The 26,576-nt window shown below is 40.3% G+C and overlaps 1 protein-coding gene across 2 annotated transcripts; it reads right to left on the bottom strand.

Annotated features, from left to right (window-relative positions):
• Positions 1 to 239: 239 nt before the first annotated feature.
• On the bottom strand, positions 240 to 24,156 carry CHORDC1 (cysteine and histidine rich domain containing 1). Of its 2 annotated transcripts, none has more exons than XM_034758978.1 (11): positions 23,962 to 24,156; positions 19,444 to 19,493; positions 16,898 to 16,954; positions 15,376 to 15,536; positions 13,165 to 13,268; positions 11,777 to 11,865; positions 10,180 to 10,250; positions 9,591 to 9,696; positions 6,707 to 6,826; positions 5,871 to 5,933; positions 240 to 5,050 (listed from the first exon to the last, which is right to left on the bottom strand). In XM_034758978.1, the coding sequence occupies exons 1-11, from the start codon at positions 24,023 to 24,025 to the stop codon at positions 4,898 to 4,900; spliced, it is 1,038 nt and encodes a 345-aa protein (XP_034614869.1). In that variant the 5' UTR covers positions 24,026 to 24,156; the 3' UTR covers positions 240 to 4,897. The 2 variants fall into 2 exon arrangements, with proteins under 2 accessions (XP_034614869.1, XP_034614870.1); XM_034758979.1 differs by having other exon boundaries at positions 11,777 to 11,835; positions 23,962 to 24,155.
• Positions 24,157 to 26,576: the final 2,420 nt, after the last annotated feature.

Genomic DNA, 26,576 nt, shown 5'->3' with positions numbered 1-26,576 from the left:
CACTCCCCATACTGAAAAGCTGGTAGCAGCAGTCTTAATTTGAAAAATACTGCTTACTTTGGTGGTTTAAAAAAGATTTTTTTCAGGTAGAAAAACACTCCAACACAGGAGTTAGTCTTCATACTGAAACACTGTAGAAACAGAACTTCTGAGTACCTAAGAAATGCTGTATTGTGTCACTGTACAGCAGAGCCAAAGAAAGTTCTCCCTCGATACAGAAGTAACCAGAAACAAAAGTATAACCAGCGTATCGTAAGAATTTATTCAAAACTAGAGCATGAAGACATGAGCATACCAAGAAAAAGCTCACATAACCAAGTTACAGGAATAGGACAAATCAGACACCCATGCAGAAGAAAACATGGACAAAACAATAATGCACATGTTTTTTGTAATGGCAAAATATTTACCATCAGTGTTCCAGACACCTAGAGTACTTCATTAATGTAAAAGATCATTTTTCTGAATGTGGATAAGTGCAATTTGTGGTAGTAATATGGAAAATAAACAACAAATTTAACAGCTACAGTATTCATCAGTCCTCATGCCATGTTTAAGAATACAAGCAAAGAATTGCATCAGTACACAAAATAAGTAGATGTCTTTTCAAGGCAAAAAGTTCCGAGTAAAACAGTACTAAACTGCTGAAATAATGACTTGATAATATAAATGTTAAAAACAAAAAAAAATCATCTGTGGATGGGTACTTTTTGTAAAATTACACTAATATTCTGTAGAATCAAAAAAGTTATGGTAACTGAATGGTCCAGTGCTCAAAACACTAATCAGAGCTTGGAAATAGTTCCAAAATCTGATAACTACAGAAATCATATGTAATATTAGGCAGGCAAAACAGTAGGGAAAAATGTAAATCTCACTTGAGAAATGGTAAGTCTATACTCTAGTGGTATTTAAGAATTTGGAGGTGAACAGCTTTACAAGCAACTGTATAGCCAAGTCTGACATAAATATACAATAAATACAGTATAGTTTTGTAAGAGTTCTGTGTATTATAAAAATATAAAACTAATTTCCACAGATTGCAGCAGGTAAACTAACCTGTTAAAGGTAACACAATGAAGCTGAGATATGGCAATCTTGACTGCCAGGAATCATTCAGACCAAGCTGATTTTGGTTTACTTTATGCAGATATTTACAATGTCATTATAATTTAATGATAAAAATATCTATTTGTTAGAAAATAATTCCTCTTCAACCTCTTTTAAAAGCTTTGTTTTTTTCTCTAAATACAGCTTTCTGAAGTATTTAATAGCTTAGTGTAGTAATTATAACCTCGATTCACCTTCCCTTCCTATTTGCTGACAGAGTTCAGTGTCATACTAATAAAATTCCCCTAAAAAAGGTAACCATCAGATCAAAATCTTTCTATTTCTTGAAGACACACTCTATCTGCAGTGTTGCAAAGATAGTTTCTGGACCCTGGCAAGGTTTGTTCAAAATTTTCTAATTCTCAAGCAAAGATAATAGCTCAATAATATGCTGCTGGGTGAACATGCAGAGGAGTAGGGAAAAAAAAAAGCTATATTTTCAGATGTTGTAAATTAGTGTAATTCCATGGAAGTCAATGGATTTGTGCCAATTTACACCAGTTGAGAATTTGGCCCATTTATTCTTAAAACCATATTATGGCCAGTGCAAAGCTATCATTATATATAAGTCTTATTTTTTTTAATTTTAAGAGAAGAAACTATGTTTGAACTTCCTTAAACAGAAATATTAAAAAAACAACTAATTTATTACTATTACACTGATGGGAAAGTTTTGATTATGTCATTATCGAGCTCTGAAGGATCTACAATTTTCTATTAAAGACACGGAACACAAGAAGTAATGCCTGATTTTCCTCTCAGTTGTGTTTCAGAGTCTAATTATCAGGCTGAGTGCAAAAGGGGAGCAGAGGTGGAATATTTACTAGCGTTTCCCTCAAGCCATTAGCTATCACCGATTTATTCTGCGTGCTACCAGAACATAGTATAAACATGGTTGGGGTGAAGAAGATAATTGCTAAGACCCAAATTCTGCACTCAAATCAGAGTGAGTTTGGCTCAATTTTGTCTTTATTAGCTGACACAAGCTCCCTAAAATGGATTTTACATGATGCGTCAACTAATAATACTGCAGTGAACTGCAAAGATTTAAAAAAAAATCCCAGGTATTCAGTTCAAGATTTAGAAAATTAACAGAATGTGTGTAAGACTATATTACAGATATACGCACATTGACTTGCCACCCAAAACCAGAATTTTATTTTGGTGGTTACGCAGTGCTTGTCCCTGTTGTATCCAAGTTCAGAGTTCCGCTTGTGTCTTGCAACAACTGCTATTCCTAACACATAAAGCAATGAAGACGGTAGAGTTGCAGAGGAATGGCTAGCATAGCTTGTATACTTGCATCTACTGTTTGGGTCTCTGGAATACTCCCTCCAGTGAAGTAAGTAATGCCACAATATTAGACTTAGAAAAGCATGCACTTGTGTGTACACACAATGCCTGATGAGCTCTCACAAGTTTCCACATGCAAAGAATACAGATGTACTTTCATGTATATACTTTTGAAAGCCTGGACCCTACTACTTTAAAGCATTTTACATGGTATTACATTAACTTTTTATCTATGCCTTGTTTTAACTGTATAATTTTGTGTAGCACCTAGAACTGGGGTTTTCAAAGTTGAGCAACTAACTTCCTCAGCCCCTTTGGAAGTCCCAGCCTCAAACACTAAGGCAGTTTCTCTGTAAATATATATGCATTATTCTATATTTCCTACCCGTTTTTTAGCATTAGTTATGTCTTTAAGTATTGCTGTAGACAGTACCCTGAACTCAAGTCTACACAGGTAAAAAAAATTAAGCCCAGATGAAAAACCCTAAAGATTATTTAAACTACCTTGCTTCTTAAGCTTTCGAAGATGTTTCTCATATTCACTGTTATATACATAAACCCACCACACACCCCCATCTTGCCAACTGTACAAATTCTTTTGGCTCCCCATTCCAGGTCTGTCAGGATGGAAAAATAACTATACATCAAGATAGCTCAGTGGTTTGAGCATTGGCCTGCTAAACCTAGGGGTCTGGGGCAAATATCTGTCTGGGGATTGGTCCTGCTTTGAACAGGGAGTTGGACTAGATGACCTCCTGAGGTCCCTTCCAACCCTGATATGCTCCAAGCATATCACTCCCAGTGAATTGCTTATGTCCCTGCATGAGAGAGGGTATGTCTATCCTGGAGCTGGAAGGTGTAGTTTCTAGCTTGAGTTGACGTACCCACATGAAGTGTAGCTGTGGCATCAGGAGAGGCTAGCCATACCAAGTACGATCCTGTCCAAGACCCTTGGTACGTTAAGCCTTCCAACTCCAGTGTGTAGCCTGAGTCTGTAAAATGGATTGGGGCTTTAAAGTTTTCTATGGTAAGTTTTAATTAGATAGAAATTGACCTACACACACTGTGATATGAATAGTGATCTACATATCTATCGAGTTGGTTTTTTTGTTTTGTTTTTTTTAATTACAGCCCCAAACTTACTTTTATAGATGCAATTTCAGCATCAGTTATGGCCTAGAGCTCAGTCACATATTTTCACAATATCCCAGGATTTTGGCAGCAAGGTCTATCCTTGCACTGAAAACAAAAATATGCTGTTAGTTTTCTTCTGGAAATACTAACCAAAAGAATTTAAAATACAAACATTTAAATAACCATCTTTAAAAAGATTTAAAAAACAAAAAATGAATGATCCAGTTGTGTTTAAATGAAACTGGTATATCATTGAGGCTTGTTACTTTTTAATTTTTCTTTTAAAAAACTTTTCCTTTAGTGAATTTAATACTCCGAGAAAGACAATATCCCTCAATAGCTAGATTTAGGCATACTGCATGGAAACATTGATCTTCCTTACACAGCTCAGCCAACACATCAAATACCGTCTACACTATCCTCTCCTGCTTCAATATTTACCCTCTTTGAGACGGATGAACTGCGAGCGTTTTGGAGTGGTAGCTAACAAATGTTAGAGACCTTGCAAAATCCCTTACATTAACTGGCTTAGTGGTTTTGAGATGGTCTCTAATGTATAGGTTTCCAGAGCTGGGAGGCTAAGCTATCAAACCACTATCTTGCTCCATTTCCTTTTGGTTTTAGGATTATTTAAAATTTAGAAATCAAAATGGGGGTGGTAGTGGGGGGAAATTTTCATGAACTCCTCCCCTCCTTGGCTCCAGTTGTAACAATTTTTTTGGCAAGTCTTCCGTTGCACTTTTACTGGTAACAGTACTAGTGTTGATAGTGCACCAGTGCTTTTACCAAATGTAATCTAAAACTGCTCAGAGCAGATCTAGACAACAAGATGGTGAAAAAGCTAGTAACTACCTGAGCCCTTCAAAAACTAGTGACCTCACCACTGAAGTGGAATATGCAGCCATTACTGTCACTTTCACAAGACAAAAGGAAAGAATCTGAGTAGCACCTACTTTCTTTCTGGATTTATTACTGATGTTTGAATAACAAATTTTTTTATTCTAGACCATGGGAATCATGCTAATCATTCCATAGACTCGTATCTTGTATCCTTATTACAAGAAAATATATAGCAAACCATATGTAGTCTAACATCGATTACTCTGGTAGCTCCAGTCCAAATACGATGCTTGAAATGTTAATGCACAGTGTGGACTGAGCTCCAATAAATTTACAATACATCTTGCATTCCAGATCAGGGCAAGCACTAGGTTTTTACATAATGGAGTGCTTGCCCTGATCTGGAATGCAAGACGTATTGTAAAAAGTGATCGTATATAAAATAGTCTTAAAAGGAAATGCATTACAGTAGCAAGTCACCACTTTCACAATCAGGAAACAGTCTGTATATCTTTAGGATTCATTCTTGATCTGTAATATCTTCATTTTGTTTTTGTTGTGTTTTAGGTATTGGTAGTTCAAGGCTTGCCCATAACATGGGCTCTGCTTTCCTCATAGTGAGCTCAATCTTCGTAGCTGTCATGTTTACATAACTCCTCTTCACATCAATTACCTGGAACAGAACAAGTATGTTTCACTTAAATTTAGGAATAAGACTGTTGGAAACATGTAAATAATTACTATATGCTCAGCACGCATTATGGGAGTTTTGCAGACTCCAAATGTTTGGGTCTGGCAACAGTATAGGATGGAATTTACCTACGACTGTTCCATCCCCAAATATTTGCAAAATTAAAAAACGGAGTAAATCTATAAAACATAGCTGCCCCCGAGGTCCCAGGAAGCGGTCCACTGGAGGGAGAGATCAGCTTTTAAAGTGCAGTTGCCTCTGGGTTCCGGGGAAAGTTGTGCAGCCTCAGCCCTTTTCTACATTCTAAGCCGGGGCAATAGATTATTTTTTCTCAAGGTCAAAATTTCTTGGTCAAGGTATAGCCAAAGTTCAAACTCCAGAGAAAATATAATCATTATTATTATTATTATTTTTTTTTTAAGTAAACCATTCAAGAGCATTTAACGGTCCAGATTTGACTCGTGGTCCATCTATTAAGAACCCCTCCTCTGAGCCATGAAGAGAGAAATTGGCATGCATGTGTATGTAGAATACGCATGCTACTGTATGCACGCACAAGATTGGCATATGCAATTATATGCAACTATACTTGGAAAGGTCTGGCCCTAGAAATTTTCTGCAATACTCATATTGCAATTATGCTTAGACTGGTAAATCCTGCACAAATGAACTTCTTTTGTTAATCCAGACCTGTAGAAGTGTGATAGTTTTAGAAAAAATCAAAACTATTCTGAAAAAAGCTTTGGCTGAGGGTGAAACTGAGTAAAAGTCTTTACAAAACATTCAAGGTTGTTATACTTACTCCCCACAATTTCACACTGTGATCAAATTCTTTATCTCCTTCAAATATAATATGGATATTTAGCTAAATGAGAAAAAATACAGAAGAGATTTATTAATGTCAAGTGACTAAGTTTAAAATAAAAGTATGACATTAGGACCCTAATCCTACATCACTGAAGTCACCAGGACTCCACACAGAGGTCTGCGCAAATGGCTCCTGATGCAGGATCAGAGCCACGTATGGCCACATGATGTACCTGTAGAAGAAGATATCAATGATGATGCCGGAATTAGGCAATACAATTTTCCAAAATGTGTATTTACGGAATCACAAATTAGAATATTTCATTGTAAAAATCTGCACCACAACGCAGTATCTGTGAAGCTACATATCATAAGAGAGAGTCTGCTTACTTTTAAAAACCTAGAATATAAATTTAGAAAATATTTTTGGTAATATTTTGGTAATAAAATTATGTAAACTTTTTAAAGATGTTTTGTAAAGATTTAAATTTAAGAAGTTTGTCTAAAGGAACAAAAAGGCACAAAATGCTTAGGAACCTGCAAGTCTACCAAGACTGAAACTGTCAAAAAGAATTATGTCTCACAGAAGATGACTGTTACAGCATTTTATTTGTTTCCTTAAAAGAGCAAAAAGATTGTGTTTTAATATTTATGCATAAGAGTACATCCAAGCGATTTATATTTTGCTATATTTAAACATCAAGTTTAGAAAAACAGGAAATATTTATGCATAAGAGTACATCCAAGCGATTTGTATTTTGCTATATTTAAACATCAAGTTTAGAAAAACAGGAAATATTTATTTATTTAAAATAAAACAAAGATACTCACCATTGTGCTATTTGCTTCTACATGGCTAAGTTCAGGAAGTGAATTTTTCGCATATATTGAAATAGTCACTTCACCTCCAGTTTGATGCCAATCATGCCTACATGGAACTACTTTTTTCCCCTACAAAACAAAGGTGTCATTTGGAAAAATACAGTATTGGAACTCTACATTCAGGATACATTTTTAAAAAATTGCTCTGAAAATTGTCATGTAGGACAACATTTTAATGAGAATAAATACAACTAATACAGGATTAAATTCTGCATTTAGATGTGTGCGCAGGAACCCTACTAACGTTAAGGAAAAATTACATAATGGTAAGTGTTTGAGGGTCCTCTCCCATCCTACAAATCAAGATTCCATACAGAAAGGATTATAGATCTACCTTCTAGGCAAAAGTAAAAAAGTCTCAGTGGAGAAATCTCTCTTTAGCAAGGAGCCATTTCTTAACTCTATCATTGGACAAGCAGACTCAAAACTTAATACTAGAGATATAAAGATGTATATACAAAAGCAAGGATAATAGAATGGGGCGGAAGGTATGACAGGTGAAGAAAAACTATCCTAGTATATAGTTTTTCCTTGTCAAGTATCTCCATCCTATAACATTAAGGAAGCATCCCATCCAGCAAAATAGAAGTGACATGAATTAAAACTTTCTAATAGACTACAACTCCCATCCCTTATATAGTCCCACCCTCTAGAAGGTCAGAGCCAAAGAGATACAAGAGCATTCCAATGGGCACCACTACTAGAACGCTCCACCAGTTCAAGCTATACTATTGGCATATCTCCTAGATTGGGAATTTGCAGAGGCCAGCTGAAGAGGAATTTTTTATACCATCTATGAAGTACCAATTGTGCAAGATCAGACGCTCAGATTCATACCCTTTCTAATGCTTGAAGGAAGTATTAATGGGAATGAGAAAAATCTCACAGTAATTGACTGGACAGCCTGTTATCTAAACTTGAACCGGGCAGTAAAAGGGCACTGGAGAGAGGGCTTCAGATTACTGCTGCAACAAATACGTCACAGAACACTCCACAGTGGCCTCTGGTGGGAAGAGTACAGAGAACGGGACAAGGGAAGGAAGGAGGAAAGTCACACACTAAAAAAGGAGTATCCAGGAAGAAGGAAAGACTAAATCCATTCAATGGCATGACAGAAAAACAAAAAACAAAAACAAAAATCTCTGGGCTCCCTGAATTTGGTACTTTCTGTTCTAGACAGAAGGAAAGGAAACCAGACTCCCAACCCCTTTGCTAAAGAAATAAAAAAACAGAGTTACCTAGGGAGAGATGGAATGTGGAAAGAGGTATCAGGTGGGAAACAAACGAAGATTTTCCCAGGGGCCCATCTTTCTTGTTTTGTGGGAGGGTGAAGTTAAAGAAGAGAAAGAGTATGCTAGACTCCCAGGTAATGGTACTTACACTTTGCTGGAAGAAAGAGGAAAGAAGTTTGAGCACAGCACTGCAGACCAGTGGATTGCAACATAGCTATCTTGACTAGAGCATCTAGTACAGCGAATATACTGTGGTTGGCCCAGTGAGGCAGTTGCTAGGCTGTATGAAAGCATTAGTGACAGCATTTCAGCCACCTTCCCACAGCAGAGACCAGCCAGCTGGGAATACAGACTGCCATGAAACACATGATTTTGCTACTAGCCCCAGTGGGTTAGGAGGCAGCTATTTTAGTGAAGTTGCTACAACTAAAAATGAGGTTTAACTTTTTCCTATTAAAGGGATTTCTCCACCCCCCCTTGCACACACAATCAAGTCCTTTTATCCTCATTTTTCTACTTCAAGAAAAACTGAGGAATACAGTTACAATCAGGAAGTGACAGAGAACTGACAAGAATTCTGTGTTTCCAAGAGATTAAATGGGCTTGGGGGGAAAAAAATGACCAAGGGAAGAGATAGCACCTAGGTACACCTCTTTTCTTCCTTTTAACAATGCTACATTTACTGTATGGATCTTATTTTGTAGGTCAGGAGCAGAGAAGATATTGACACTGGAGTTGAGTATACACATTTAAGAGCAGAACATGACCGGATAGTATTTCTAAATTTGAAAGTGCTCAGCTACATTGTTTCATAGTGTAACACCACTCTAGTCTTGTAGCATCCTCACACAACTTCTTCAAATATTACCATAAGTAAAAAAGGAAAATACAAGTCCATACTAACCTGTCTGGTTTATTCCCAGCTCTGCTATGGAACAGCTATAAGCAAAAAGCACATTCTGTGTCCTAACATACAAATAATCAAACCAAGCAACGCACTATGCTTTAGAACAAAATAAAACCCAGTGTAAGAATGGTGTTTGGAGAGGATAGAAAAGTAATATTCCCACCAGTCCCAGCCCTAGAACACTCACTATTTCTGTGGCTTATCCAGTGTGAATGAGATTTTGGCAAGCAAGATTATTTTAGTCTATTTAAATGTATTCTAGTCCTAGTTTTAGAAAGATGTTTCTCTGTGAAATTTTTTGGGGCTCTTTGTTAGCATATGCGTAACATTTATAAGTGTTGGGTTGGGAAGTCTATCACCTAAAAAAGTCTTACAGAATTGTTTAGAAATATGACAATGCGTACAAACAGTGGGTTTATTTTATTTTGTTATTTCACAATATATGTTTCAATAAAAGGTGTGGTTGTATACAGACAGGTACAGTATTTCACTCATCAGTTTTCGTTCCATTATTAATCTCATTAAACTGCTCCCAACACTCATCAACACATATTAAAGAAATTGTATAATTCTGGAGGTAGGGGAATTATTAGTCTTTGTTTAACTAAAGCTGGAATTCAGCCCAGCACCATACTTTCTTAATGACTGGGAAGTTAAGTAACCAATTACCAATGGCAAAGTTAGTACTACTTACAGCATCCTTTTTAGTCCACACGTGTGTTCCCGTTGTACAGCCTTCTTGAGACAAAAATGTATTAAAATCAGAAGTTTTTCTCCTACAACAGCTCCAGTACTTCATCCTTTGAAGGAATTTTAAAAGAAAATAAATTTAACAAGCCATAATTGAGGCTAAAATTGTGTCACAGAGGTCATGGAAGTCACAGAATACATGATGTCCAGAGACCTCTGACATTTTCTGCTTCAGCTCCTAGCCACCACGGGAGAACCCTGAAGCTCACGGGCAGCAGGTGGACCCCAGAGATTCCCATTTTGTCAGTTTTTTTTTTTTTTTTTTAGTAAAAGGGAAAGGTCACGGCCTTCCATTAATTTTTGTTTATTGCCTGTGACCTGTCCCTGACTTTCACTAAAAATAACCACAACAAAAAATCTTAACCTTAGCTATACACATACACAAGTCAAATATTTAGAAACATTTAGCACTATCAACAGTTTTAACAGTGTAAACATCTTTCCTTTTAAAAATAACCAACTGCATATGTATTTAGAAAGAGTGATTATAGAGAATTTATGTAAGCAAATTCTATTAATTGCATAATACTAACCCTTCGTGGAATATAGGTACTCCAGAATGGTATATACATATTTCTTCTGTGCTCTGTGGTCCTTCAAATGTCTGGTGAAACACAATTTTTTTTTTAAATGATTTCTCTCTTTTCAAGAAGTAAAAAATAAACCATTAGAACAGAACAATTAGCAAAACAGATTGCAAACACTGACCAATATATATTAATACGTTTGAAACAAACCAAAAATGGACTCTTTCTTCCTCTATGCTGCAAAATAAACTCAAATAGAGACATTCATTCAATGTTCATAAAAAGTGCCTCCCCCCATCCGCTTTAAAGTATCCTTTATATTGACTCTGAGATATCGGGATAGTATTGCTATTAGTACTCAAAGTCTAGTTTAACCTCTTCTTAAAGAGAAATCCAGAACTATTCAATTCTGTTTTCACATTTTTCACAAGTGAATCAAGTGTGCGCATGTACACAAACACACACACACACAGATGATGAAGTAATGTTTCTGGTGCATTATTAAAAAACTGCAAGCTTAAAATGAGGTCATTCACCGATGAAAAAAAGTCACCAAAACGAAGCCCCATAAAAGGAAGCAGCCCAATGTACTGCTAGGTATTTAGCAACACAAGGATCTATTATTGTAATACCAGTCCCTCGTAATCCAATTGACAGGACTACTGCAATCCAGTGAGAGGATCACAAACTCATGTGCAACCACCACCCTCACCAGGAGAGCCTCAATGATAAAGAACAAAGAATCCTTCACACCTTGTGGTTGTAACAGATTTTTAGTTTGCATCCCTCCTGTTCAATGGAAGGTTGTCAGGGGAAAAAGTGAGGGTATGTCTACGCTGCAATTAAAGACCCCTCAGCTGGCCCACGCCAGCTGAATTGGGATCATGGGATTCAGGCTAAGGGTCTGTTTAATTACGGTGTAAACATTCTTTCTCAGACTGCGTCCTGAACTCTGGGACCTCACAGAGTCCTAGAGGCCGGGTTCCAGCCCAAGCCCATATGTCTCTATTGTAGTTTAACTGCCCCTAAGCCTGAGCCCAAGTCAGTTGGCATAGGACAAGCACAGGTTGTTAACTGCAGTGTAGATATGTCCTGAGACAATTTAGGTGGTACTGGAAGAATGGTTTTATGGTTGAAGTGTAAAATGTGGTTGCTTCCTTACTCAGTGTTCTTCAGGTAGGTAGCAAAGATTGTTCGATTAGTAGGTACTGCACAGACTGCAGAACTTCACTAGTTGCCAGGAGAAATTGAAATATTTATCAATAAAGTCTTTCATAGTTTGGTACCACCTCACTCCACCTAATTTTTAACTGCTGGACTAAAGTATCAGAGATGCTCAGACTGACAAACACCTACGTTTTTTAATTTGGGGCCCAGAAACCTCAGTGATGGGCCTCAACTTTTGAGATTACTAACTCATTGGTCCAAAAGAACCTACATTTTGACCTTTTGAGTATGTTGAAAGATGTATCTATTTATTCAGACTTGTAGACCTTGTTTGGACTCTTAATTACTTTGTAATGTGTTTTAAAATACTGACTTGTTCATGTTCTTAGGATTCTATAGGTATACCGTAAACAGAAGGAATAAAACAGCTATTTACCTTCAAACAACCTCCATTTTTACATGACGTCCCAATTTTGATCTCATCACTGTCCTCTTCTGTAAAATTAAGGCATATAGATATCCTTACTATAAATAAAAATGCCACTTTATAAATATCAAATATTTAGTTTACTTAAAGTTAAAGTCTAGATTCTGACAGACCCTTCCATATGTCCATAGGTGGTAGGTGAAACAGTACAAGGAACATCCCTCATTTTCTGCACCCTACACAAAGGCCTGTCAGAAATACATACAGAGACTACTTCCTATATGTTCCCTAATGCGATCAGAGATCAGACAGGACCATGACCCCAATACACTTCTATATCTGCACACTGAGCTGGTGTGCTGAGGGAAGCATTGTGCACCACATAAGGGAGCACAGAAGAAGGTGCACTCGCTTTGCATGCTGGAATGTTCAGGGAGGAATTACATAAGCAGTTCTGGAGGTTATTGGGAGTTGATGACTGCTCAGCACTTTGGGGGGTGGGGGAGGGAACCCACAGGCAGGTGCCTTAATATGAACTCCTCTTTCTGAAAACTGTGACTATGTTGTATAGAGTGCTACCATATTAGAAATATAATTACTTGATACTGGGCTATCCCAGAATTTAAAACTCTCCAGTATTTAAATTAATAGTTTCGTTGATAAATTAAAGGACTTTCTTCTTTACATTATATATGGCATACATCCTCTTTGGAGTTATTATGCAATGATTTAATTGTGACAGATTTTTAAAACAGCCAAAATAGCAGTCCTAGTAGACGTTACCTTGACAACTAGAACTTCTACGAATTTTTTTTTAGAAAGGCAGGTCCATTTCCCTTGGAAAGAGGGCTTTAGTTTGGAGTAAACAATATGGGAACATCTACAAAGAGACCATACAATTTTAATTCCTAGATTCCAAGGCCAGAAGGGAGCATTGACCATCTAATCTGAACTCCTCTAAAACATAGAGCCATAGAACTCCCCCAAAACAACCCCTAGAAAATATCATTTAGAAAGACATCCAATCTTGATCATCTGGGTCAATCTATTTTCAATTACCTGGAATGTCTATTGTTCCAAGTGAAAACAGTTTTTCCATTTAAACTGTTTGGAAAAATATGCCAGGGAAAACAAATACCTAACTTCCTGAAGTAAGATGTATACAATACACACCATTGATGGTTTGAATAAACTGCGTAAGGAAACATGTTTCTCTCCTGGTGTCAGTTTCAATTTAATTGCTGCCTTCTGTGGAACTAATTTGCTGGAATATGTGGTTCTTGAATACCTTTGTAAAATCATTAATTCTGAAACACTCGCATGTGAGACATTCTACCATTTATCTAATGGCAACAAGTGTGTCTTTGGCATGTCATTTTGTTGGTACAGATTCTTACCTTTTTTTTCTTCTTCATTCTCTGATGATAGTTTCAGTTTATCTAGTGCTTGTTTCAGGGAAGCTGATACTTTCAGCTGTAAACTTGTCATTGGCTCATCTGGGCTAAAATATTTAAATGTATTCATGTTATCTTGGTCAAAATAAATTATGTAATATGACAAGGGATATCTTTCAAACCTCTGCTGTGACAAGATTAGAATACTCTTCACCATCACTCTGACATGACATAAAAAGCCATCTCAATCAGCCACTACAAAATACCTTCCCCGCAAGATAATTCCAGGGAAGAGAATGAAGTCTCATTATGAAATAGTACAATTGATGATGGCAAGCTGGCTGAGTCTTAATTCAGTCAAGACCAAATTAATGTTAGTGGGTTGGGAAAATCAACTAGAAGAGTTGTCAAAGGCAATATCTGTACTCTAGGTTGAGGGACTTCAGCTGCTACATGCGACTCAGATTCCCAATCTTGGTGTTTTATTAGAGCGAGGGCTAGGGTGACCAGACGTCCCGATAAAATCGGGACCGTCCCGATTTTGAGCTGTTTGTCCCACGTCCCGACCGATCCCTGGTCGGGACGCAATTTTTGTCCTGATATTTTACACTGCCAGGATCACTCAGCATTTTTTTTTTTGCCCCCCCCCCCCCCACCCAGTGTCCCGATATTTTCTTCTTCACATCTGGTCACCCTAGCCAGGGCTACACTCAGAAGATCACACAGCAGCTGTACCCTAAAAGATGTTTTCAGAACACTACTACAAAGATCATTTACCCAGCCCATCGCTTTGGCCATGTCACTCCCTCTTTGAATCTCTCCACTGGCTCCCCCTTCTTTATTGTATCAAACAAAAGCTGCATGTCTTCATTTTCAAGGCCCTTCATGACCTCTCCCCATTCTCTCATTCAGTAATGAGATGTTGACTCCTGCCTTCAATAGGCGCATGAGGCCATCCTCCATTAGCAGACTTTGAAAAATTTCAAACAAAAACCTTCATGCTTTCTCCCATGCTGTCCCTCATACTTGAGCAATTCCCTGTAAACATCTGCAGAGCTACTTCATTAGACTCCTTAAAACTCTCCTTCGCCATAATGTCTACAAAAACTTGACAACAGTTAAGCCACTAGTGTGCTGAGATCACTGCTTATGCTAACACATTATCTCAGTTTCCTTGTACTTCCCTATCTGGTTGTATTCCTATATAGTCTTGTCTTACACTTAGGTTGTAAGATCTTTGGAGCAGGGTCTGTCTTTTTGTTCTGTGTTTGTACAGCACCTAGCCCAATGGGGTTTTGTTCCTTCTCTATGGCTCCTAGGCACTATGACAACATTTATTATTTGTATTATCTGTCACCTTATCTACAAGGAGGTATCTTAGAAAAAGAACAGTTGAAACCCAAGTGTAGACACAGCCCATATTTTAATCACAGGCATTAAGGAACCTGAGGTGAAAGTTAAGAGTGATTTAGATAAAAGTCACATTATTTGATTTGGGAGAGTGGCTATACTTCTTGTGGCAGAATACTAAATTGACAAATTTAACTAACGTATGTGTTTAATTTCTCAGTGTGTGTTAAGGTCTGATTACAAAGTTAAGAAATAAATAGAAATAGTGATATTCTTACTGGAATATACAATGTCAATACAGCTCAGTTATCAGTACTCTTGATCACAAAGTTCCACACTAGAACTTTGGCTCCTATACAATGACAACACTGAGCGGTTCTGTACTATGTTTCTGTCCTTCAGAAGAGATGTTAACCAAGAGCCCTTTATGTCCATATTTCAGGCAAGTCCAGATCAAAATTAGAAATAACTTCAATATTGTTGCCAATTATCCTACCAAGACATCTAAAAACAGTGTACAAGCTATTCTCACGTACACAATGGTCATTTCATTTGCCTATGCTTCCACAGCATGTAACTAAAATATTTTGAATTAATTAATATAAGAGACGCCATATAAAACCAAAAGCTGTAATTTAAATATTGTCATTGCTAGGTTTGAAAAAATGTCTGACTTAATAAATTAATGTCCACTTAAAAATTATGTAATATATAATGAAGGGTTAGGATATCTATTTTAAGATTTAATGCTGCTGCTTGTCACCATAGTACCTTCCAAATAAAATCAATGGCAATAACCAAAACAAGTTCTAAGTTAGCCATTGGAAACAAATTTGGCACAAATGCCAGTTCAATATACCGTACCTTGGCCTGTTAATGGTTTCCACTGGCTTTGGTGCCCGAATTATATGCTCCTGAAATTTAGGTTTCAGTTCAGCTAGCTCCTTTCGCTCAGAGGTAGTTTTGACTTCAGGTTTCACAGGCTCAGGGGGTTTCTCACTATTATGGAGACCCTTTGTACAGCCCTGTTGTAGATGACATAGAAACATATGTGAAACAAAACAAAACAAACAAAAAACCTACTTCATGTGCAAAGTCCAAAACCAAACTATTATCCAAGTTTAATGAACTAATGCAATTTGATTTTTCACCCTCATCCTTCGCTCAGTTCTAGTGGCTGCTTTGTAACAAATGCTATAACTAAAGTTGAAAAATGGTTTAATTGACATCCGCATCTCCTGGTTTTCAGATATATAAACAAACTTTCTGGAACACTTATATGAAGCATTCTACACTTGTTAAGAGGCCTTTTTTTTTTTTTTTTTTTTTGAAGTTTGAGCAAAATCTCTTTAGTTGTTTATGGTTTAGACCAGTGGTTCTCAAACTTTTTTCCCCCCGCAGACCACTTGAAAATCGCCGAGGGTCTTGACAGATGACTTAATGATCTTTCCAAATATTGTTTGCACCGTTGGCTAACTGTTGTAAAGCGCCTTATAAAAGCACCATTTTAAAAAAAACCCTAAACCTAAACCAAAACAAACAAAACAAAAAAACACTTTTTTTGTTCTACAGATAAAAGCATACAACTCATTTTTTAATATCAGCAGTCTTACCTTTCTAATGCAACAGATGTGCTCTCTCCCCCGCCCACGGCAGCCCCCAAGCTGGGGCTAGGAAGGAGGAGGGGTTCTCCCTCTCTCCCCCACTGCAGCAGCCCCCGAGCTGGGGCTGGGAAGGCGGGGGGGAGGGGTCTCCCTCTCTCCCCCACCATGGCAGCCCCTGAGCTGGGGCTGAGAAGGAGGGCCGTCTCTCCCCAGAAGCCGCAGCCTTGGAGCTGGCGAAAGTCACCTCTTTCTCTGGCCGACGGAGCCCTGAACATCCCAAATTCACCCCACCCCTTCTCATCCTGCATAGCTAATTAGATGGGTGGCCCTTCATTCTCTTGTGCGGGGCCACCCAGGTGCGCACCTTAGAGGGAACTATCCATAGACCACCTGAATGGAGCTCGTGGACCATTGGTGGTCTGTGGACCACAGTTTGAGAACCTCTGATTTAGACAAATGAGTGTAAAAACACCCTCCTTTCTTCTCCTGGCCTCATATTTTTATAATATTATAAACACATTTTGACAGAACCAATTAATAAATTTCTAAATTTTAGAAATTGAAACTTAACATCTAAGTAGTCCACAAGGAGAAAGAGTGCCTTGCTTCACTCTGATTCAAAATAATTTTGGTTTAACGAGACGTATCCATTTAAAAATTTGCTTAATGTAACATCTAATTCTATGATTTTTGATACCAAACATTTTGATAGCATAACAGATAAGCTGTATAAACGGCAATAATATTTAAAATAAAATAAAAAAAAAATCACCAATACATACCACAATGCTTAAGAAGTCAGAGAAGTCTGTTGTTCTTCTCTTACAACATGACCAGCCCTATAAAATTTGGAATAAAATAATGAGAGAAATGCAAACACAGCTTATTAGTAACAGTTTATTAGAAGCAAAAGGTTAGTGATAATTCTTTCCAGCATATGTTGCTTTATAGTCTTAACACAGTGGTTCTCAAACTTTTGTACTGGTGACCCCTTTCACATAGCAAGCCTCTGAGTGCAACCCCCCTTATAAATTAAAAACACATTTTCATATATTTAACACCATTATAAATGCTGGAGTTGAAGCGAGGTTTGGGGTGGAGGCTAACAGTTTGCGACCCCCCCCCCCATTTAATAACCTCACAACCCCTAGAGGGGTCCCAACCACCAGTTTGAGAACCCGTCTTAACACTCTCTTCTCCCTTGAACGCTGCTGATCATCTCTGTATTTTTGAAAATGTAAAGACTTCTACCTATTTTATGTTAGCCTCTTTCATTCCCCCTTCTCTAGTGTCATCTTTGATTTAGACAGTCATCTGCTCAAATTAGGTCAACTCAAAACCAACATTTATTATATCAGATGAGACAGTCCTGATGCTAGAGAAACAGATCTTACTGCACTACACAAAACAACTTATCTGGAAACTCAGAGAACCTTTAATTTGGTATTACAAAAGATACTTTGACTAACAATGTATTTCTGCAGCAGATTAAGAGACATGACGATGGGAGACACTTTCTTTCTTTGAACTACTGCAAAATAATGCTCCCTGTTTCCTCTAAACATTCATCCTTTACACAGGCAATATATTGTGAACAGCAAGACAGCATTTATTGCTTAGGTTATTTAGGACACATATTAGAAGGAAAATTATACCCAATGGGGCTCACTATAAATTTTCAGTGAGACCAGGAAAGGAGGGGGAGAAGAAAAAAGGGAGGTAGAATGTGTATTTTTTTTGTAACTAGTGCTGATTTAAAATTTTTATTAAAGCTAATGTTAAAATTATCTAATACACAGGTTAAAGAAAGAGTGTCTATACATCTATAATGCCTAAATTATCCAAAAGTACAAAGTTTGGTTTAAAAATCATTATATATATAGATATATAGATATAGTACATATTCTGCAATATCCCAAATAGAGGTTAATACATTTAGCGATACAGTTAAAATATTAGCATCCAAATATTTGGGTACATCACTCGTAAAGAATTATACTAAGAGTAGCTTGTGGAAAGCAAATATAGCAATGAGTGTAGATTGACCCTCACTAATTGAGAATTTAGGATAAGTTGTCCGTTAGTAAATATTCTGGATATTATTTCTGTCTAAAATTCTGGTATTCAGCTTCAGCCAATCAATTTTTCAATAGCTATTCATAGCCAGCTAGTAAGCTGTGCTGCGCACTCCTATCATTACCAAGGAATAGTTATCTTGGGCACATCTCTCCTCTCAATCACGGCCATTTCTGATGGTGCCTCAGCACAAAATTGGAAAAGAGGAAGGTTTTGAGGAAATTCCACTCCTCCACCTTCTGGCTTCTCCTCATGGGACTAACTATTGCTTCTCACCTCTTCCTTATAGCAAGCTGATGCCAGACAGTCTCTTTTCAAGTCCTCTCCCACACTGTATAATCATTCTCAAATACAGGTTTGATATGTTCTTCTTATGGGTTTTTTTTTCCATTCCTTATTTCTTGCAGTCAATATTTTAAAGCTATCATTTTGCCTCTTCCAAACTTCACATTAACTTCATTTAAAGTCAGATAGGCAGAATTTCTTAATGAAGACCTTAGCCTTTATACAAGCCAAGAATTCTCAGATTTTTCCATACAGTATCTCCATGGTGACTACACTAATTGCTTACCTGGACAAATAAAATTATTTAATATATTTTTGCTGTCTTAATGAAACAACTTCCAAAATTGAGGATAATCAACAACATATGACCAGCCTGGTCCCTGCAGGCCATCAACAAATGCTTCCTGGACCACCAATGATCCACAGATCTCAGTTTAAAGAACTGCTGATATTAACAAGAGACTACTGAGAAAAAGTCTAACCTTTCCAAAGTGTATTAGTCAGTTTTTGAGAGACATAATTTTCTTTAAAATGCAAAAAGAATACAAAGAATAACAAATTTTAAATTATGTGTACTGAAATTCTAAAATGTCTATAATCAAAAACAGTTCTACATGCAGTGCTTTTTACATGGCTGTGGTAAGGCAATACATTTGTCACAAAATGATATAGGATATGTAATGCTTAAACAACATGCTCAGTTTGAGATTAATAATAGAAAAATAATAATCACCTGCTGCAGTGAGTGATCAAACAATGTACCTGTTACTTATTGCTTGAGTCTAGCCAATATTCAGTTTCTTTTTCAACTTTAGATAAATGCCATTTTAGGGGGGTTTTGATTGAATTCCAGAGAAAGGACATTTGCTACATCATTGACTGAGTTGGAGCACAGCACTACTGATACAAAGGCACACTATCTAAGGATTTAAAGAACCTTTCACTACCTATACACTGGCATACCCACCTTTAGAGCATCATGAAAGACTGGAACTCCTGGATGATATGTGCATGAATCTGAAAGAAAAGAAAAATGCCGTACTAATTGAAAATGCAAATTAACCAAAAAACCCTGCAACTATTAAACTAAACACAATTAGGGCCAGAACTCCACACATTTGAATCTCACATTGCACATGAGCTCCACCTTCCACCCCTTTCCCATTACTCTTTTAAACTGAAGAAAACTCCCCAGGAGAGTAAATTCAGACTTGACAGAACAAGCATCCAGAGAGTATATATGGAGCCATATATAGCCTATTTAGACTAAGTTCCTTAAGGTAGAAACTTTTTTTTTTTTTGGCCATATACGCCACAATATAAGCACATAAATAAAATTACCTTTACTACATTTATTAGGGGAACCTTTGGGGACCATGATCAGCACTCATATAGAGCTAACCCTAACTGGTATCCCAGTAGAAAGGGAGACAAATGTCAGCCTGGTCCAAGGGCACTGATTCTCAACTCAATTTTGCAACACTCAACATGACTATTTACAGTTGTTTGGGAGATGGATTTAATCCTCCTAAGCCTAAGGGACCTAAGGTTCCACACTGCCTTAAATCTTATCTGGTGTTCACAAACTTGATTAAAGGATTGCAAAGCATGCCTTATAGCCAAAGACTCAATGAACTCCATCTGTTTAGCTTAACAAAGAGAAAGTTAAGAGGTGGCATGATCACAATCTATAAGCCAAGGCTCCCACAACGGTCAGCTGCCAGGGGCTGGATTCCCCTCCCTCCTCGGCAGGGTTCAGGCTGTCAGTCCTGCCTAGCAGTCAGCCCTCCCGTTATTTTTAGTAAAAGTCACAGCTTCCGTGAATTTTTGTTTATTGCCTGCGACTGCCCATGACTTTTTCTAAAAATAATAGACAAAATCTTAACCTTAATTATAGGATAAAGCATCAGTTTCCCTCACTGCACAAACTCTAAAATGGACAAACAGAACCAGATCCAAGTCTGTGTCCTAGAAGCCAAAGGCTCCACATCCCATGAACTAGCTACAGCCAGCACGTATTCTTTGCTTTTTCCAACTCAGGACATCACTGATGAAAGAGACACAAGGATATAATCAGGCCATGTGCAGAACCGGCTGACCACTTGTTACCTGTGGGTATGTCTACACTGCAATTATGCACTGTTGTTGTAGCCCAGTCAGTCCTAGTTATATGAGAGAAACAAGATGGGTGAGCCCCCACCTTAGAATTATAGGACTGGAGGGGCCCTTGAGAAGTCATCCACTCCAGTCCCCTGCAGTCATGACAGGGCTAAGTATTATCTACACCATCCCTGATAAGTGCTTGTCTAACCTGCTCTTAAAAATCTCCAATGATGGAGATACACAACCTCTCTAGACAATTTATTCCAGTGTTTAACCACCCTGACAGTTAGAAGTTTTTCCTAATGTCCAACCTAAACCTGTCATTGCTTCTTGTCCTATCCCCAGAAGTTAAGGAAAACAAATTTTCTCCCAACTTCTTGTAACAACCTTTTATGTACAGTAACTCCTCACTTAAAGTCCTCCCACTTAATGTTGTTTCAAAGTTATGTCTCAATTAGGGAACATACTCGTTTAAACTTGTGCAATGCTCCCTTATAACGTCGTTTGGCTCCCTGCTCTGTCCACTGTTTGTAAGCTTCTGTGGAAGAGCAGCGACTTTATAAGGGAGCATTGCACAAGTTCCTCTTCTCCCCCTCCTCCCCCTCTCTCTCAGTGCTTCCCCCACTGCCAAACACCTTAGGTCTTTGGGGGATGGGGGGGGAGAGCGGGGATGCGGCTACTCAAGAGAGGAGGTGGGGAGTGGGGGTGGGAAGAGGTGGGCCTGGAGTGGAGCGGGAACTGGAAGAGGAGGGCTTGGAGCATCCCCAGAGAAGACCAGTTGCCAACTTTGCTGGGGAAAGCCGGCGCCGCTGCTGCGAAGGTGCTTCCTAGGGTCCTTGCCTTTAGCGGGCTGCCTCTGTGTGAGGTAAGACAGGGGCACTTCCAAACCACAGGACAGTACTGTACAGGATATAATACCTTTTGTCTGCCCCAAAATAATTTCCTTGGAACCTAACCCCCAGCATTTACATTAAATCTTTTGGGAAAATTGGATTAATTTAACATCGTTTCACTTAAAGTTGCATTTTTCAGGAACATAACTACAATGTTAAGTGAGGAGTTACTGTACTTGAAAACTGTTATGTCCCCCCTCAGTCTTGTCTTCTCCAGACTAAACAAACCCAATTTTTTCAATCTTTCCTCACAGGTCATGTTTTCTAGACCTTTAATTATTTTTGTTGCTCTCCTCTGGACTTTCTCCACTTTGTCCACATCTTTCCTGAAATGTATAGCCCAGAACTGGACACAATACTCCAGTTGAGACCTAATCAGCACGGAGTAGAGAGGACGAATTATTTCTCGTGTCTTACACCACTCCTGCTAATACATCCTAGAATGATGTTTGCTTTTTTTTGCAGCCATGTTACACTCTTCACTGATATTTAGCTTGTGATCCACTGTGACCCCAAGATCCCTTTCTACAGTACTCCTTCCCACACAGTCATTTCCCATTTTGTACATGTGCAACTGATTGTTCCTTCCTAAGTGGAGTACTTTGCATTTATTCTCATTGAATTTCATCCTATTTTCTTCAGACCATTTCACCAGTTTGTCCATCATTTTGACTTATATATCCTCCAAAACACTTGCAACCCCCCTCCCAGCTTGGTATCGTCCACAAACTTTATAAGTGTACTTTTTATGCCATTATCTAATGGCAAGTCTACACCACAGCGCTACATCAGCACAGCTGCACTGATGCCGCTGTAGCATGTCTCATAAAGTCATGCTATGCCAACGGGAGAGTGCTCTCCAATCGGATTAATTACTCTGCCGCTGCGAGAGGCAGAAACTATGTTGGTGGGACAGCGTCTTACGGCGACATAGCATTGGTGTGGACAGCGTTTAGATCGATGTAACTTACCTCACTTGGGGGATGTCTTTTTCGCACATCTGAATGACACCAGCCCAAAATCATTGATGAAGATATTGACCAGAACTGATCTCTGTGGTACCCCACTTAATATGCCTTTCCAGCTTGACTGTGAACCACTGATGATTACTCTCTGGGAATGGTTTTCCAACTAGTTATATACCCACCTAATAGTAGCACCATCTAGTCTGTATTTCCCTAGTTTGTTTATGAGATGGTCACGAGAGACAGTATCAACCACCCCCCCCCCCCCCCCCCCGGTTCCTCCCCTCCACAAGGCTTGTTACAAATGTCAAAGGCTATTAGGTTGGTTTGACATGATTTATTCTTGACAAATCCATGCTGACTGTTACTTATCACTTTCTATGTGCCTAGGTGTTTGATTGCTTAATTTTTTGCTACAGTATTTTCTGGTTACTGAAGTTAAGCTGACTGGCCTGTAATTCCCTGGGTTGTCCTTATTTCCCTTTTTATAGCTGGGCACTATATTCACCCCTTTCCAGTCTTCTGGAATCTCTCCTGTTGTCCATAACTTTTTTAAGATAAATTGCTAATGGCTCAGATACCTCCTCAGTCAGTTCCTTGAGTATTCTAGGATGCATTTAATCAAGCCCTGGTGACTTGAATACATTAACTTATTTAAGTAATTTTTAACTTGTTCTTTTCCTATTTTAGCCTCCAATTCTACCTCATTTTCACTGGAATTCACTATTTTAGACAGCCAATCGCTATTAGACTTTTTTGATGAAAACTGAAACAAAAAGGTCATTTAGAACTTCTGCCATTTCCACATTTTCTGTTATTGTTTTCCCCCCGTTATTAAGTAATGGGCCTACCCTGTCCCTGGTCTTCCTCTTGCTCTTAATGTATTTGTCGAATGTGTTCTTGTTACCCTTTATGTATCTAGCTAGTTTAATCTTGTTTTGTGCCTTAGCCTTTCTAACTTTATCCCCATATACTTGAGTTAGTGGTCTGCCCCCCCACTCCCCCCAAAACAGCACAGCCCCGGCTCCCCCCAAAACAGCACAGCCCCGGCTCCCCCCGCTCCCCCCCAAAACAGCACAGCCCCCGCTCCCCCCCAAAACAGCACAGCCCCCGCTCCCCCCCAAAACAGCACAGCCCCGGCTCCCCCCCAAAACAGCACAGCCCCGGCTCCCCCCGCTCCCCCCAAAACAGCACAGCCCCGGCTCCCCCCCAAAACAGCACAGCCCCGGCCCCCCCCGCTCCCCCCAAAACAGCACAGCCCCGGCTCCCCCCCAAAACAGCACAGCCCCGGCTCCCCCCCAAAACAGCACAGCCCCGGCCCCCCCCCAAAACAGCACAGCCCCCGCTCCCCCCCAAAACAGCACAGCCCCGGCTCCCCTGGCCAGCCCCCTTCCATCACCTCCCGTAACCCAATGGGACGCGGGCACCCCGGCACCCCGGCACCCCTTTAAGACCTCACGCCAGGAGCCCCAGGTACACAGCGGCCGGGGGACGCCTCGCAGCCCCCCCCGCCCCGGCTCGTACCCTCCGTGTTGGTGCTGGGGTCGAAGCGCTGGCCGCAGCCCCGGTTGTAGCAGAGCTGGGACATGGCGGGCAGAGCTGAAGCGCCGGTTACCGGAGCCGGCAACAGCAACGAGCCGGGAGACAGGAAGCGGCGGGGCAGAGACGAGGCCTCCGCCTCACTCTCGAGTCTCTCCGGAAAAAGCCGAGCGGAGCCTTCGGAAACCTTCGCGAAAATTCGGGACAAAACGAGAAGCAGCGGGGTTTAGCGCACGCGCAGTAGCTCGGGGACGGGGCGAAGGGCCGGCTCTGGGAGGGGAGCGCAGGCGCAGCAGGCGCATTGCATAGAAGTTAAGGGGTGGGGCAGAGAAGAGTTGCCAGAGGGAGGGGCTAGGAAGAAGGGAAGGAGGACAAGTGCGCAGGCGCGATGTGTCTCAGTAGGGGGAATGGAACGACTGGGGATTCTAAAGGGAGGGGCTAGAACTGGCAGCAAGGAGGAGAACTCGCTAGCGGGGCGGGACTAAGAGCGCGTGCGCAGTGAGGGACGCTGGCTAGGGAGGGGAGGAGCGTTTCAAAGGGGGCAGGAAGGCAGACTAGTAGGTTGCAGCAGACTTGTCTGGGGTGGGAAGGAACGGGAGGGCACCGGGGGGGTAATTAAGGCACTGAGGGGGCTGGGAATACAGCCACCCCCCCTCTCCTGCTAACAGCAGTGGGGAGCTCCTCACCCTGGCTTGGGAAAGTAGCCTTGCCCCCCTCCCCTTGGCGGGCTCCCCCTGGTAGGGGGACAGGGAGTGGAGGAAGTAAAGGGGAGAAGGGAAGCAGCAAAGGGAGGAGCAGAGGGGGAGAAGGAAAGCAGAGTGGGGAATAGCTCATACAAACTCGAAATAAGATCTAAGTACTGTTGGCGGAGATGGCTCATATTAGAGACAGACTAACTCATAGATGGTTGAACCCAGAGGGCCAGATTCTGTAATAAAGTACAGCCCCGTTCATTAGCTTTTTCTCTAGGCTTTTAAAGATTATGTGACCCTGGGGCAACCAGCTGCTGTGTGCCAAAATTTAAAAAATTCTGCAAATCTACAAAGCAACATTTGTAGAACTTTTAAATCCATTCCAAGGGGTACTGGTTTTAAAGCAGAGTACAAAGTCTATGTCACTTTTAACTGATTATATTTTAAGTTCAGGCACTTTAAATTCAAGGTCGCATGCCTGAATTGCTACATCAGAACAAAAACATTTATTCTCAAGAGGATCATGAGCTACTTTTTCATGTAGTTTACAAGACGCTTAGGACAACAGCTTTTAAGACACATGCTGTGATCACCTATATACACAAGCATAGAGTCATTATTTGCAAATGGGTTAATAGATAATGGTATTTCCCTTTCGTTGTTTCCAAACACACATCCTATGAGTGGAGGGCATTTCAATTACATTCATATCCAATTCCAGATTCCTCTAAATAATTCTAATTCCACTGTTTTCCATTTCTGGTTATATTTTACACCCCACATTCTATGATTTATGGGCTCCATCACAGTCTGATTAATATTGAGGCCTAAAGCTGTAATGGGGAGACTCATGTTATTTTTACCTCTGACATGAGCAAAACAAAGACTGATTTCTTCTGACTCCTTGCTATAGGTGAAATTTACCTTTTTCCACCAGGACTGTAACTCCCTTTCAGTTTGGATTTAGAATTTTCCCAAATAATGCTTCTTATTTCTATTAGGAATACCCCACTTATGCCATCATGGATCATATATTTTACCACATCAATTATCTACACTTTTATTTGCATACATGCCATAGCCAAAGAAACATTAGCTTGAAGGGTGACAACAACTATCAAAAGGTGACAATGATCTTTTTCTTGGGACTGCTCTCACTCCTTTAGGATACATGACACCTGGTATTGTAGAGAGCTTAATTGGTTGAATGATACCTTGGTAGGTGTAGTAGCTAAATCTTTTATATTAGCTCCCATTGCATTCACTTTATTTGCCAGCACTTCCTCATCACTACTGTTAAGGACTGCTCCTAGTGCTCCCCATCAGTAGCATAGCTAGTGGGGTGCAGGGGAAGCAGCCGCTTCCCCTCAGCACGTTTTTAAAAAGCAGCGCGACTGCCGGCCGGCGCTGACCTCCTGCAGGCAAGGGGGGGCAGCACGCCTGGAGGAGCCATGGGGAGGGGGCGGCACGACCGGAGGAGTGAGGGGGGTGCAGCAGGGCGGCCCGCAGCGTGGCTGGCAGCCAATGGGGGGGGTGGCAGGGGCGGCGAAGGAGGCAGGGAGGGGCGCAGCATGGCGCAGCAAGCGAGGGAGGGGCGCAGCATGGCGGCCTGCACAGCGTGGCTGGCAACCGCGGCCGGAGGAGCGAGGTGGGGCGCAGTAAGGCAGCCGGCAGCCGCGGCCGGAGGAGTGAGGGGGGTGCAGCAGGGCGGCCCGGGCCCACAGCCGTGGCCAGAGGAGCGGGGAGGGGGGGGGCACAGCAGGGCGGCCCACAGCCAATGAGCCAGGGCGGTGGGCATGGCCGGAGGAGAAAGGGGGGGGCGCAGCATGGCGGCCGGCAGCCAATGGGGTGGGCGGCACAACGAGAGGAGCCAGCCAAGGGGGGGGGGGGGGGGGGAGCAGCGGGAGG

This window comes from Trachemys scripta, chromosome 1 (genome assembly GCF_013100865.1).
Source record: "Trachemys scripta elegans isolate TJP31775 chromosome 1, CAS_Tse_1.0, whole genome shotgun sequence".
NCBI lineage: Eukaryota > Metazoa > Chordata > Testudines > Emydidae > Trachemys > Trachemys scripta.
This window is presented reverse-complemented; position numbering and strand designations above follow the sequence as displayed.

Coding starts and splice junctions, on each gene's coding strand:
- CHORDC1 (XM_034758978.1), bottom strand. CDS start 24,025: ATGTCCCAGCTCTGCTACAACCGGGGCTGCGGCCAGCGCTTCGACCCC. Junction 15,537..16,897: donor CTGACTTCTTAAGCATTGTG/GTATGTATTGGT, acceptor CATCTACAACAG/GGCTGTACAAAGGGTCTCCA. Junction 5,051..5,870: donor ACAGTGTGAAATTGTGGGGA/GTAAGTATAACA, acceptor GTTCTGTTCCAG/GTAATTGATGTGAAGAGGAG.